The sequence below is a fragment of the Physella acuta genome, unplaced genomic scaffold (assembly GCF_028476545.2).
Source record: "Physella acuta isolate Inbredline_101_S28 unplaced genomic scaffold, ASM2847654v3 ptg000165l, whole genome shotgun sequence".
NCBI lineage: Eukaryota > Metazoa > Mollusca > Gastropoda > Physidae > Physella > Physella acuta.
The window spans coordinates 191694-207113 of record NW_026731684.1 but is presented as its reverse complement, the minus strand read 5'-3'; the positions used below and the strand labels follow the sequence as shown (position 1 = coordinate 207113).

At 38.6% G+C, this 15420-nt stretch overlaps 1 protein-coding gene across 1 annotated transcript; it reads right to left on the bottom strand.

Moving 5' to 3' along the window:
• Positions 1-676: 676 nt before the first annotated feature.
• On the bottom strand, positions 677-14051 carry LOC131936014 (sodium-coupled monocarboxylate transporter 1). The gene is made up of 15 exons (XM_059292805.1): positions 13713-14051; positions 12783-12851; positions 11820-11871; positions 10946-11094; positions 9876-9949; positions 8874-9014; positions 8150-8279; positions 7294-7382; positions 6721-6833; positions 5412-5482; positions 4918-5004; positions 3404-3600; positions 2897-2997; positions 2578-2702; positions 677-2358 (listed from the first exon to the last, which is right to left on the bottom strand). The coding sequence occupies exons 1-15, from the start codon at positions 14049-14051 to the stop codon at positions 2221-2223; spliced, it is 1875 nt and encodes a 624-aa protein (XP_059148788.1). The 3' UTR covers positions 677-2220.
• Positions 14052-15420: the final 1369 nt, after the last annotated feature.

The following is a 15420-nucleotide window of genomic DNA, read 5'->3' as shown; positions in this document are numbered from 1 at the left end:
CCAGCTAAATCCATATTTTCTAGCCCACAATGACCATAGCCCCCCCCCCCCCCCAAATGAAAAAAAAATTCTTGCTTATGCCAGTAAATGCGGTACCCTGGGGGAGGGAGTTAGAACTTGGGAGAAACCCCCCGTGGGTCTAGCGGCTGGTAACATAGGTGAGAGAAATGCACAATTTTTCTCCTGTTCTGGTCTGTCTGGCTGATAAGCATTACTTAAGCCTAGTAGCGAGGGGGAGGGGACATATGTCCCCAGGCGCCGACCTTAGGGGACGCCAAAATGGGTTGGAAAAATAAATTGAAAGGTTGACGGGGGTGCAAATCGAAAGTATGAGGGGGGATGCAAATCGAAATCTTGAGGGGGGGGGGGGGGGGTGGTGCAAATCGAAAGTTTGAGGGGGGGTGCAAATCGAAAGTTTGAGGGGGGGGGGGGTGCAAATCGATATCTTGATGGGGGGTGCAAATCGAAAAGTTTGTCCCCGGGCGCAGGGAAGGGTTGCTACGCCTCTGCTTAAGCCGGCAATGAACATGTACGACAGAGGTAAGAGCGAAGCACCGGTTTAAGATTGTTTTTTTCCTATATATTGACTAGACAAGTCTATGGTCATTTATGTTGTTTTTTTTTACATTTAAAATTTTATTTCTTTTAAAAAAGAAACAAAACCATGCATGTAAATCATTATATGATACAATGTTTAATAACAATTTCTCAAATTTTGAGATAAAAATATACAATGTGACACTTTTCCTTTAATTTAACCCAAAAGACCAAAGCACACAAAACTTTCGTGTCTAGCGTCACTAAATATTTAAACAAAACATTGTGTGTGTGTGTGTGTGGTGGGGGGACACTTAATTTGAATAATAATCCACAAATATTATAGTTGTTCTTCGTTAGGTTGTCGAAAGAACACTTTATGATGTAGATATACAATTTAAAACAAAGGAGACATCTAACGTCCTGTAAGAAATCAGAGAGTAGCCAGCATATCATCTGACAGGGTACTTGACTAATTCTTTGGTAACCAGATGTCTTAGAGTCTAGGGGAAGTTCATATAATCTAGCATCTCATCTAATAGAGTACTTGACTAATTCTCTTGTAACCAGATGTCTTAGAGTCTAGGGGAAGTTCAGAGTATCTAGCATCTCATCTAATAGAGTACTTGACTAATTCTCTGGTAACCAGATGTCTTAGAGTCTAGGGGAAGTTCAGAGTATCTAGCATCTCATCTAATAGAGTACTTGACTAATTCTCTTGTAACCAGATGTCTTAGAGTCTAGGGGAAGTTCAGAGTATCTAGCATCTCATCTAATAGAGTACTTGACTAATTCTCTGGTAACCAGATGTCTTAGAGTCTAGGGGAAGTTCAGAGTATCTAGCATCTCATCTAATAGAGTACTTGACTAATTCTCTTGTAACCAGATGTCTTAGAGTCTAGGGGAAGTTCAGAGTATCTAGCATCTCATCTAATAGAGTACTTGACTAATTCTCTTGTAACCAGATGTCTTAGAGTCTAGGGGAAGTTCAGAGTATCTAGCATCTCATCTAATAGAGTACTTGACTAATTCTCTGGTAACCAGATGTCTTAGAGTCTAGGGGAAGTTCAGAGTATCTAGCATCTCATCTAATAGAGTACTTGACTAATTCTCTGGTAACCAGATGTCTTAGAGTCTAGGGGAAGTTCAGAGTATCTAGCATCTCATCTAATAGAGTACTTGACTAATTCTCTGGTAACCAGATGTCTTAGAGTCTAGGGGAAGTTCAGAGTATCTAGCATCTCATCTAATAGAGTACTTGACTAATTCTCTTGTAACCAGATGTCTTAGAGTCTAGGGGAAGTTCAGAGTATCTAGCATCTCATCTAATAGAGTACTTGACTAATTCTCTTGTAACCAGATGTCTTAGAGTCTAGGGGAAGTTCAGAGTATCTAGCATCTCATCTAATAGAGTACTTGACTAATTCTCTGGTAACCAGATGTCTTAGAGTCTTGTGGAAGTTCAGAGTATCTAGCATCTCATCTAATAGAGTACTTGACTAATTCTCTTGTAACCAGATGTCTTAGAGTCTAGGGGAAGTTCAGAGTATCTAGCATCTCATCTAATAGAGTACTTGACTAATTCTCTTTTAACCAGATGTCTTAGAGTCTAGGGGAAGTTCAGAGTATCTAGCATCTCATCTAAAAGGGTACTTGACTAGTTGTGTCTTATGACTTAATGTCTTAGAGTCTTGAAGACAGGGCCGGCTGATCTGAACTGTTGCCACTGATATGTTTGTTGCTGTAGCTTTCAACGTTCGTACCAGTTCCTTTGATGTTGTAGTCAGTGCCATTCACTAGTTCATCCTGAGATCTCGATTCCTGTGTGATTAGAAATTTGTGTTTATCATTGAATGATATATATATATATATATATATATATATATATATATATATATATATATATATATATATATATATATATATATATATATATATATATATATATATATATATATATGTATACTGAATAAAATATGCAGTTTTGACTTGTAGTTTCATGCGATTATTTGATCAAACTCAACATTTTGATCAACCCACCTTCCGCGTAGTTGCTTCAATAGAAACAGATGAGCTTGATGAAAATGGCGATGTGAACAGTTTTGCCAGCTTGTGAAACAGTCGAAGTTGTAGGGATGGATCTACCTCTGACGCTTTTGTTGGGCCTGGCCAGAAAAAAAAACCTTTTTACAAGCCAAAATTTTTTTTTCTTCAAAATTGTTTATACTACGTTCATAGATTGATACATTACAGCAGAAACGGGTAATATTTTAAGGATGGAATCCCATATATTAAAAAAAAAAGATATAATCACCCGGTGCCCTAGAACAGAAATGTACCAAACCAACACAATATTTACCTGTGACAAGACTGACAATAAGTCCGATAACTACACATGACAATGTGCCAAGGGCAGAGAACCAAAGGTACGACAACCCGTAGAGATTTTCCAAACCATTTCTAAGAGAAGAATGTATTTAAAAGTTGCAGAGTGTTGCTAAGATTGCTACCAGTTTATTGATAATTGTGACTTAAACAAATCAGTGTCCATTTAAGCAAAAATGAAGATATTTCTTCATAAAGTAGAATATATAGAGACAATTTGTTATTGTAGTAGGTAAATGTTTTGTGTAGACAATATATTTTCATACTACAATCAGGTACCCAAAAATGTTCGTTTTTTTCCCTATTTTCCACAACCTTTCGGGGTAGCGCTCTACTATTTTAGGAACCACTGACTTAAAAAATGATACTATGCAGTTAGAATAGTTGCATGGGCTTTCGCTAGAAAGAATATATTAACCTAATTTACTTTTGTAAGACTAAAAAATTGAAATGGGATAAGTTTTGCGGTTAGTTAACCTACAAACTGTCGGTACTTGGCCGCGTCCAATTTGTGTAATCAGGTGTGTCAGCGAACGAGAATGTTTCTGACGTGTTTCCGGTTAGGTTACACCCCGCTGTCGTCACAGGTAGTTTGAAGTTGATTGGCTTGTACACGTAGGTCCCAACACTCAACCAAAGAGAGAAGCCCAGACCCAGAGCGCCACCTACTAGAGCACCCTGTAAACAAAACAAATAAACCGGGAGTGATCTCCCCTAAATTTTCTCGGATATTCTTATATACAATAACAGGGGATGGGAACTCGGGCTATAGACATGATTTTTAATCAATTTTAAATACTTAAAGTTTTAAAAATAGAATAAAATCTCGTAGACAAAAGAATTGCACACCAAGTGAACGCCAAATAAAAAAGTGCATAATAGTGCGCAATATTATTAGTACTTTAAAAATTTACATTAGTTTTTTGAGAAATCAGAAGTAGCGTAAATTACTACTTCCGGTCAACGGAAATTACTCAAAATTTATCAGAAGGTAGAGAATAAGATCTTTTACTTACATGTGAAATTTCATTTATCTATCTGAAATAGTACTCAAGTTATAGGCTTTTGAAAAATTCAAAGTAGAAAAAGTACCCCTTCCGGTTATCGGAAATCGCTCAAAAGTCGATACGGATCTACGATTTTGATAAAATACTTATATATGAAATTTCATCAACCTAGCTGTAACGGTACTCAAGTAATCGTGTTTACACACAGACACACACACACACAGACAGACACACAGACAGACAAGATTGCAAAATTATGTTTTTCAGTAAGGTGTAAAACGTCGAGATTTGTAAAAATCTCGATTTTTTTTTTGCACGATTACAAGACTTTCTCTATACATCGTATATACGAAAAAGTAAAAAGTTAATAGGTTTTCACTGAGTGTTTATATTAACTTATTCCAGAGGACCTGTTTCCATTCACATTCTACTAGTTATTGAAATGCAATGAATTTTTGAGGATTGTAAAAAAAAAATAATTAACAAACCAATGAAATAACCGTCAAATTGGTGAATAGATTGAAAGCGCTTTTCATGGCCGATTCTACAGCCTAATAACATAGCTTGTTAAATGCTTTTATATTTTAACTTAAAATACTCAAATTGTGTTAAAATAATTTAAATTAGTCAACAACGTGGAACTAATTAACGGTAACAGACAGGTTTTTTTTACATTGTCCTAAAAAAAAAGATAACATTGGCGGCTCTTATGAAGCTGTTACCTGAGGGTTCGGTAATCCAGCGAGTTCAAAAATATAAGAAAAACAACACGATTAGTTTGGAAAATGCTGCTACGGCTTAACCAATTAAAAAAAAAAGAATCGCCAATATAGCACGTTACGTTATTTTAGCATTTTAATACCACCCCGCCCCTTCTAATACGACTTAATTAAATTAACGTATTACCTTTTCTAATTTAAACTAGCATAAATTACAGTATCATTAAAAAGAGCACTAGCTACTAATGAACCTTACGTTAGATACCTACTATCCAGTTGGTACTTGTGAAACATGATCCGAGAATAAACAGGCCGACCAGAGGTGCTCCAGCAGCCCCATTCAACGTCAGCGACGCCTGGAGGTGGGGGAGGGGGGGGGGGGGAGAAGGGGAGACGAGTAAAAAAAAATCTTGAGTGAGGTGTCGTTTGTTAGCCAGATAAATTGAATTATTTTTTTAAAAAAAATTCAGGTATTGCAAGCACCACAAACTATTTATTTCTTATATAATTCGCTTGATTTTATTAAAAAACGGCAACAATCTTTGATTTATTGCCGTTAATTTTTGTAAGTAGGGCTGATTTTGTTGATTTGATTCTGGCCCATTACAATAAATATTTCATTTTTTTCGTGGCATTAATTAACTCACACTATAGATTTGCTTTTTTTTCAGATTTGTTTTTTCTGTATTTTGTGCAATCTGTCAAATGTAAGAGTTTTGTTTCGTTAACTTTAAAAAAAAACAATAACCAATACACATCGTACCTGCAACACTGTTCCACCCAACTCTTTGACCAGGAAGGCGACGCCTATGCCTAAAGCACCATACATCACAGCTATGTTGAAAACGAGTCATTATGTCATAAATAGGGTGAGTAACTTGTTTCATCAATAGAAAGGTGTATACAAAATCTTGTGTTAAAGTACTCTAGTTAAAGGCTCTCTTATTAGAAGTTCTATGGGGTCATCCATAAATGACGTCACACTCGTAGGGGGGGGGGGTCCGTAATTTTGTGACGATGTGTGATGAGGGGGAGGGGGGGGGGGGTTCAGATGTTGCGACGTCACATTTTTGCATTACAAAAAAGCAATGTTAGAAAACGAATTTTAGACGTTATTTCGCGTTTTAGATAACTGTTTTAATAAATTGTAATAGTTTAGACAAGATTTTAGAAAAATATCGATGTTTTAAAAAAATTCAACTGCAATTTTGAGGGGGGTTGTAGGTTGAGGTGTGACGTCATTTTAGCGGGGGGGGGGGAGGTCTGGCTTTTTTTGACGACGTGTGACGGAGGGGAGGGGGGAGGTAAAAATCGTCAAAAAAAGCGTGACGTCATTTATCGATGACCCCTATGGTTAAAACGAACTCTTTTCAAAAGAAAACTGGTTTGACGTAGACCTACTCTAGCTAGAAAGGGGTCGTCCATAAATGACGTCACACTCGTATGGGGGGAGGGGGGTCCGTAATTTTTTGACAGTGTGTGATGAGGGTGGGGGTCAAATTGTGTGACGTCACACTTTTGCATTATAAAGAAGCAATGTTAGGAAACGAGTTTTAGCCGTTATTTCGCGTTTTAGAAAAAAAGCTGTTTTAATAAATTGTAGTTGGAATCGATTTAACAATTCATAAAAAAACGTTTTAATAACAAGCTTTTATGTAATAATGCACTATAAAGTAGAACATTTGACAGAAGGAAGAGAATTAGATCTTTTACTTACATCTGAAATAGTACTCAAGTTATAGGCTTTTGAAAAATTCAAAGTTGAAAAAGGTCCACTTCCGGTTATCGGAAATCGCTCAAAAGTTGATACGGATCTACGATTTTGATATAATACTTATATATGAAATTTCATCAACCTATCTGTAACGGTACTCAAGTTATCGTGTTTACATACACACACACACACACACACATACACACATACACACACATACAGACACACGGACAAGATTGCAAAACTATGTTTTTCCGACTCATGGAGCTGTAAAACGTCGAGATTTGCATTTTTTTTTTTGCACGATTACAAGACTTTCTCTATACTTCGTATATACGAGAAAGTAAAAAGCCATTACCAAGTCCTTTAGTGATTTTTGTAGCCTTGTCGTCCTTGACATTCTTCATGTAGGGTTTCATGAAGTCTTCCCACGTGACGGCGGCCAGAGAGTTTAACATGGAGGACACTGAACTAGCAGGGAGAGGTTGAAAGAGTTACATATTAGAATGCAAGCAGAAGCGTAGCTAGGAGAGGGCGGGAGGTTTTGATTAGTTAAAAATTGAGGCAAAATTAGAAAATTAGAAAGCAATACAATAAATTAATATGTATGTGATGTTGTTAGATAGTGATTCTTTTAGACCTTTTTCTGTGTGTGTGTGTGTAGGGGGGGGGGGGGAACGACGACACCTAAAACTTTCTGGGGGACTAAATTTTCCGGTGGGCGGACACTGGTAAAAGTTAATATTTCTATATTTCTATGCGGTGGACGTTCGTCCGGGGGGGGGGGGGGGGGCTCCATGGTCATTCATTGACATAGTGATTAAAAACATAGCGAAGACAATCATGGACATAGTGACCAAGAACATGGACATGGCGAAGACGATGAGTGACCACCAACATGGACCGTACCATCACTAAACGTTGCACTCACCTGAGGGCGCCACTAAACAAACTGGAAACGAACAAACCCGGAAGTCCCGGCGCACTTCCCAGAATATCCATCACAAAGTAGGGCAGAAGCTATAAATAAAATGCGTTTTTTAAACTGCTGGTCAGTGTCAGTTTACCCCACCCCAGTCTCCACACATCGCCACCCGTCTCCATAAAAACGATCACGCATTATAGCTACACCACAACCAAAAATGCAGTTTTAAAAAACAGCAGCGATTTTTTAATCATATTACTTGGGCCTTTATCAATAAACAGGCCACAGTTTTAAAATTGTTATAATGACTGCTTAAATTAGGTATTGATGATGTTTTAAATTAATGAAGTGTTGCTTCATACTTTCTATCCCTCGCCACACATGGTAACTTCATTACACCCCCACCACCCCCATTTATAGACGGCTCCTTTATGTATCGTATTTTAATCCTACATAATATGTTATAATTAGAGTTACGTATGAGATAGGGTCAGGTAATAACTTTGCATGGCAATGAAATCCTTTGACTCAATGTCTCTTTCACACCTTTTTCCTGCGGTGGGGGGAGGTGCAGTTGAACCTTTTGGTGATAGGGGGTGCACTTAAATTTAAATAAGGGGCGGAGACGGGTTAAAGTGTGTAAATTCTATATAAATTCTATATTCTATGTCGAGGGGTGGGGTGTGCTGGGCGCTGGACGTGCTCAGTGGAGGGGACGCCCCCTAAGAAAAGCCTGAAGGAAACTGTTGGTATTACCCTCATGGTGCTCTATGAGTGTCAAAATTAGCCACAAAGTTTCTATATTTGACTAAAAACTCCATATATTTATTCAATTAATAAAAGACCTACAAAAAAAACCTACCTGGTTAGGATTATCGATTAGACCCTGTTTAATTGGGTCACAGTTGGCGTAGTAGGCGAACAGTGTCAGACCAGTCAGACAACACAACGTTATCATGATGACCATCCCGGGGATGTTCAGGAGGAGAGCACTGGGGAAAATCATTGAAAAACTATAGTTTATCCAGAGTTATAGCCCTTTAATGACTTAAAATTTAAAAATGCTATTAAATTGTTATTTTCTTTAAAACTTATTTATTTTTTCTATTTTGTCCGGCATCTAAAGTTATAAACATTTTACGATTCGAAGCCTTGTAGTTTGTTCTTGGTTGGACGAATGTTAAGGAAAAAGATCCAATAAGAAACGCAGGCTGAAATCGGAGTCAACGCCCTATAGTTGACACGTAGATCTAGTACTAAATTGAGTTAGAGGGAATACCTTCCAACACTAAAATTAAGAACGAAGAAGAAGAAGAAACCTTTTCTATATTTTCTATATCATCATCATTTCCCGTTCGTGCCCAAGACACATGGGGCAGATGAAGTAGAGTTCATCTGCACCAGAGACCCCGGCATATTTAGGGATGGTCAGCATTTTCTATATAAATAAATTATATAATTTTTCTATTTCGTCCGGGTGGGGGGGGGGGGGGGGGAGGGGGGAGGAAGGGGGAATGGGGCGCTGAGCATTATCGGGAAGTACTCAAAGAAAGCCGGAAAGAAACACCGTGCATAGCTAGACTTACATTTTGGCGTCTTTCAAAGACTGGGCCGACGAGAAACGCTGAACCATCTGTTGGTCGACCGTGTAGGGGGGCAACCACACGAAGAAGATGCCGATGATCAGGGACCAAAAGGTATGCCGGACCCTAGGGTCAAAGTCAAAACTGTGGAAAGATGAGGTCACTTTAATATTTCGGTCAAAGTCAAAACTGTGGAAAGATGAGATCCTTTTAATATTTCGGTCAAAGTCAAAACTGTGGAAAGATGAGATCCTTTTAATATTTCGGTCAAAGTCAAAACTGTGGAAAGATGAGATCCTTTTAATATTTCGGTCAAAGTCAAAACTGTGGAAAGATGAGATCCTTTTAATATTTCGGTCAAAGTCAAAACTGTGGAAAGATGAGATCCTTTTAATATTTCGGTCAAAGTCAAAACTGTGGAAAGATGAGATCCTTTTAATATTTCGGTCAAAGTCAACTGTGGAAAGATGAGATCCTTTTAATATTTTGGTCAAAGTCAAAACTGTGGAAAAATGAGGTCCCTTTAATATCTTGGTCAAAGTCAAAGACAAAACTGTGGAAACATGAGGTCCTGTAATATTTTGATCTAAGTCAAACAAAGTCAAACTGTGAAAACACGAGGTCCCTTTAATATTTTGGTCAAAGTCAAAACTGTGGAAAAATGAGGTCCCTTTAATATTTTGGTCAAAGTCAAACATAGTCAAAACTGTGGAAAAATGAGGTCCCTTTAATATATTGGTCAAAGTCAAAACTGTGGAAACAGCAGATCCCAAAAATCAGAATCTTATGTTTGACCTTTAAGTCAAAGTAGTATAAAAGCGAAAACGAACACATTTTTCATGTCTTTAGTATGAGGGTGGATCTTTCTTTCCTCTATTCTTTCGTTTTTTACCTGACGATTGATACACTAACATAAACGGAACATACGTACACAAAGCATTTCGATTGCACACGTGCTGGTCTATAAATAGCAGGAGACATCACGTGACCAGCTGACCTACTTACTTGAAGAACTCGATCCTTTTGCCTCGGTAGTTGACATCCCATACATCCGCTCCACCACCAGACACAAGAAAACCCTGAGGATATAACAAATAGTGAGGGCACAGTTCGATTAGACGTACCCTGCCAGTCATCTCATCATATAGCAAATGCGGCTTGGCACTAGGCAGGTGCTGACTAAATTATCCCTTCATATGCCGAGGTCACAGGAACAGATGGATTCTACTTCACTTTCCCCATAGACCATCAGATTAGAGAAGCAACTTTTAACTTTAACTGTCTTGAATGATGCATCTATTTACTTTTATGAAGATCTCTACGGCACTTGGGGGGGGGGTCATAAGCGCCCCCCCCACCCCATAGACCCCTCGGTATATATATAAAGTATGAGGGGGGGGGGTGCAAATCGAAAGTTTGGGGGGGTGCAAATCGAAAGTTTGAGGGGGGGGGGTGCAAATCGAAAGCTTGTCCCCGGGTAAAAATTGGACCCCCCTCCCCCCTTGAGACGATCCTAGCTACGCCACTGAATATCACATATCCACCTTCATAAAGATCTATAAGACCCATCTACTTTCATATGCTTAAATAACTGCCTCACCAATAAAAAGCCTCGAATGGTGATTGCTATGCCCTATTTCCTTATACTAAAACACCGAATACAGACATTGGCACCTATTACAAATAACCAGCACATCAGGGACGGCTTTTATAGGACTTAAGCATGGAATTGTTTAAGGTAGCGGCCTAAGGCGTCTCCTGACGACCACTTATGTTACACGCCCTTACCTTACCGAGCACCGCTATCATGGATGATGACCCCTGATCCGCTCAACTTGATGAGCACTGCAACTACGACACGGTGACCCCTGACCCCTTTACCTTAACGAGCACGACAACAAGATGACCTCTGACCCCGACCATTACACAGTGACCCCTTAACCCGTTACCTTGACAAGTAGGCCGAAACCATGACCCCTGACCCCCTTACCTTAATGAGCACCGCCATCATTACGCAGTGACCCCTGACCCCTTTACCTTAATGAGCACGACAGTATGACCCCTGACCCCCTTACCTTAATGAGCACCGCCACCATCCCCGCCAACATGACCAGGGTTTGGAACACGTCTGTCCAGATGACGGCCTTCAACCCGCCGATGCTCGTGTAAAATGTGCAGACGACTCCAACCACGACAATCACAGCCCAGGTGGGAAACTCGGTCACTGGGCAATATATATATATATATATATATATATATATATATATATATATATATATATATATATATATATATATATATATATATATATATTAAGAATTTGATTAATTAATTAGCTAATCTGATATGGGGTCCTCCGTAATTAACGCCAAGCTATGTACTCTGTTTTACCCCCCCCCCCCTTTATCCCCCTCGATACACTTCGTTACAAAAAGCTAATTACCCCCCCCCCCCCCCCCCTCAAATCCACCCCTACGTATACACAATTGTAATTTATTTTCACATTAGCGATTTTTTTAAAAATATTTACTGAGCTGGATCAACATTAAGTAAATTTATCAAATTGTATTACAAATTACAAATAAAAATACATTATTTTAATAAAAAAATCCAGAATAACGACTGTGACCTTGTTTATGGAACTGAAAATAGGGATCGGCGTGGTCGAGTTGGTAAAGTTCATGGTTGCGAAACCAAAAAGTCTCGAGTTCGAAACATCCAAAATCAAACAACTGCTGCCTTGTAGTTTGATCTTGGTTGGACAAAGGCTATAGAAGCAAATTAAAAAAGAAAAGCAGGCTGAAATTTGAGTCAATGGCCTCAATGGCGCATAACCAGTTGACACGTAATACTTAATTGTGTTAGAGGGGATCCCTTACAACACTAAAATTAAGAACGAAGAAGAAGAAGAACTGAAAATGAAACTGAAAACAAATATCAATGCCCTACCTGCACTTAACGCTGTTGATGGTCCATACAAAACAATCCCCATACCAATAGTCTGTGGAATTGAATAGTGGTAACGTTTAGTTAAGCATACTACCAACAACCAGTGTTTGTTTTTTTAGACATTTTTGTCTGGAAAAGGGGGGGGGAGGGGGCACTTGAAACTTTGAGGGGGTGGGGGAGAATTCCCGGGGGCAATATTTTCTATCTGAATTCTATTTCGTTCGGGGGTGGGGGGTGTGGCGGAGGTGGACGAAAGGATGCCTGAAAGAAACTCTGGTTCAATGGCCGTTAATAAAAGACCACAAAGCAAGTCTACTTTATATACACTTTTACCAGTGTCTGCACCTCCCCCCTCCCCCAAAGTTTCACGTGCCTCCCTCCTCCGTAGAAAAGTTTCTAAAAGAAACACTGCAATGAACTCTTTGCACAATCAGTTTGCGTCTGTACTCCTGGTATCTTTCTAAACACAACTAGGTCACTGACGTCCAACATATCACAGCAACTAGGTCACTGACGTCAAAGACATCACAACAACTATACTTCCAAACAACCAGGTCTTTTGAGTTTCAAAATATTCCAACTACGTCATTGACGTTCACTATATTTACCTACAAACACGGTTAGGTCACTGATGTCCACAGTCCACAATGTTTTACGACAACTAGGTCAGTAACGTCCTAGATACCACAACGCAACTAGGTCGCTGACGTCCTATAGGTCTACATAATTTGGACTAAATTTTAATATAGTTCGAATCCGGGTTCAAGTCCCTGAGTCGACCCAGCTCTGATGGGTTCCTAACTCACGTTAGGGAAACAAAATCGGCTGGTCATAGTGCTCACCACACTATCTCTTCATATGCCGATGTCTCTGAAACAGATGGACTCTACTTCATCTGCTCCATCTGCACAAACGGGAAAAGATGAAGATAGTGAAATTTTTAATATAGCCAGGCCAGCTTACCGCTCTGAGCAGGAAAATGAAAGCCCCAAACAATCTCACAAGCTTAGAGTGGAACCGAAGTTCTAAGTACTGCGGAGAGAAGAGAAATAAGGTTTTCGTTAAGTAGACAACAATATCGACTTTTACGAATAGAGAAATTACATTTTAACAACTTTCATTCTAATTATGCACAATTATTTAAATCACATAACCCATTTTTAAAACTGATATATGTCACGGTAATAAATATAATTTGGGATCAGAAAGTTGTTTCTTTTTGTACCAGAATATTATGGATATATTATAGACTTTTTCTTAAAACTCAGATAAGTTCTTATATGTGATCTGTAGATATGAAGGCTACACTGAATGAAGGAAAAGAAATGATGTGTTCAATGTAGAGGCTAATAGACTCGTAATAAAATTCTTATAGATAAAATGTGCTTCGCCGTCAGTTTAGGAATTAAATTTATATATAGTGATTTCGTTAAAGAAGTGTGACTACGCAAATCTTTTGTATTTTTTTTAAAGAGAAAAAATGATGCAAATCAGGTTCGTATTTGTAATAGAAATTGTTTTTTTTAGCGCATGGTAGAATTTTGTGACACTATTTTTAGAGATAAGTAGGCTAACATTTTGTGACGACGTGTGACAATAAAGATGGGGTGGGGGGGGGGGGGGGCGGGGAGGGGGGTTACATTTGTCCGCTGGCGCCAAAATAGGTTGTAAAAATAAATTAAAAGCTCATTTCAGCTGCAGTTTTGCATTATAAATACAAAAAATATAGGGGGGTGCAAATTGAAAGTTTGAGAGGGGGGGGGGGTGGTCACATTGAAAATCGAAAGGTTGTTTCCGAGGGGGGCGCCAAATTGAAATTTTGTCCCCGGGCGCCAAAAAGGGTAGCTACGTCTGTGTGGAGGGGGGGGGGGTAAAAAATTCTTAAAACAGCACCTGAAAAACACTGACGACTTTGATGTTGAAGAACATCGGACCAAACAGCAAGGCGCCGGTCAGGGGCGCGAAAACTGAACCAAAGACACACACCCAGTACATCGTCCCGTACTGATAGATTTCTGCTGGCGTGCCCAGCAGCGTTGAGGCGGAGAAAAACGATGCCAGAACGGACAGGGCGATGGGCAGATACTTCATGCTCCTGTCTGCCATCAGGAACTGTTTGGTGCTGGTCTGCCCCTTGATGGCGTAGAATATTCCAATGGCCGCGGAGATCAGGAGGGTGGCGGAAAACACGATGTAGTCAGCCACAGAAAATCTACCAACCTCTTGCTTCATTTTAACAGATTATGGAACGACAACTCCAAATTATTTTTAAAATTCAGATTATGGAACGACAACCCCAAATTATTTTTAAAAAATCAGATTATGGAACGACAACTCCAAATTATTTTTTTAAAAATCAGATTATGGAACGACAACTCCAAATTATTTTTAAAAATGAAAACAATTTTTAACCCGTTTTTTTTAATAAATATAAATTTTTATAAACACAGATACAATTTTTAAATTTTAAAGTGAATATGTTATGTCATATCCGTTTGAATGAAAACAATTATCCAAGCCATTTGCCACGCAGAGTTGGAAAGTTTACTCTCAGTTTAAAATACATTTAATCCCAAAGAAAACACAGAAAAGAACGTTCGTTAATTACACATTAAATTTGAAAATAAACGAGTTTTAATCCCACAATAAATAAATAGAGCTATCAATTTAAGTTTGAAAAAAAAAACTGTAAGCGTTAGTGGTCCCACTCGTGTTATGATAGAGAAACAGAGAAACACGAACACGATATTTCTGTCACTGTATGCAAACTTTGGGACGATATAGTTAGCCTGACACTAGTATGTCGGCCAGTGGAGGGGTCAGATCTAATTAAGGACTGATAGTGGAAGTATGGCAAAAACTTGGTCGTTTACTTCATGCCAGAGAGTGAAAGTGGCAAAAACTTGGTCGTTTACTTCATGCCAGAGAGTGAAAGTGGCAAAAACTTGGTCGTTTACTTCATGCCAGAGAGTGAAAGTGGCAAAAACTTGATCTTTTACTTCATGCCAGAGAGTGAAAGTGGCAAAAACTTGGTCTTTTACTTAATGTCAGATAGTGAAAGTGGCAAAAACTTGATCTTTTACTTAATGTCAGATAGTGAAAGTGGCAAAAACTTGGTCGTTTACTTCATGCCAGAGAGTGAAAGTGGCAAAAACTTGATCTTTTACTTAATGTCAGATAGTGAAAGTGGCAAAAACTTGATCTTTTACTTAATGTCAGATAGTGAAAGTGACAAAAACTTGATCTTTTACTTAATGTCAGATAGTTAAAGTGGCAAAAACTTGATCTTTTACTTAATGTCAGATAGTGAAAGTGGCAAAAACTTGATCTTTTACTTAATGTCAGATAGTGGAAGTATGGCAAAAACTTGGTAGTTTACTTCATGCCAGAGAGTGAAAGTGGCAAAAACTTGGTCGTTTACTTCATGCCAGAGAGTGAAAGTGGCAAAAACTTGGTCGTTTACTTCATGCCAGAGAGTGAAAGTGGCAAAAACTTGATCTTTTACTTCATGCCAGAGAGTGAAAGTGGCAAAAACTTGGTCTTTTACTTAATGTCAGATAGTGAAAGTGGCAAAAACTTGATTTTTTATTTAATGTCAGAT

Excerpts from the sequence above, each read along its gene's own strand:
- LOC131936014 (XM_059292805.1), bottom strand. The coding sequence starts at position 14,051 with ATGAAGCAAGAGGTTGGTAGATTTTCTGTGGCTGACTACATCGTGTTT. Across the intron at positions 11,095-11,819 it reads ATCAACAGCGTTAAGTGCAG|TGACCGAGTTTCCCACCTGG; the intron begins GTAGGGCATTGA and ends TATATTGCCCAG. Across the intron at positions 2,703-2,896 it reads TATTGTCAGTCTTGTCACAG|GCCCAACAAAAGCGTCAGAG; the intron begins GTAAATATTGTG and ends TTTTCTGGCCAG.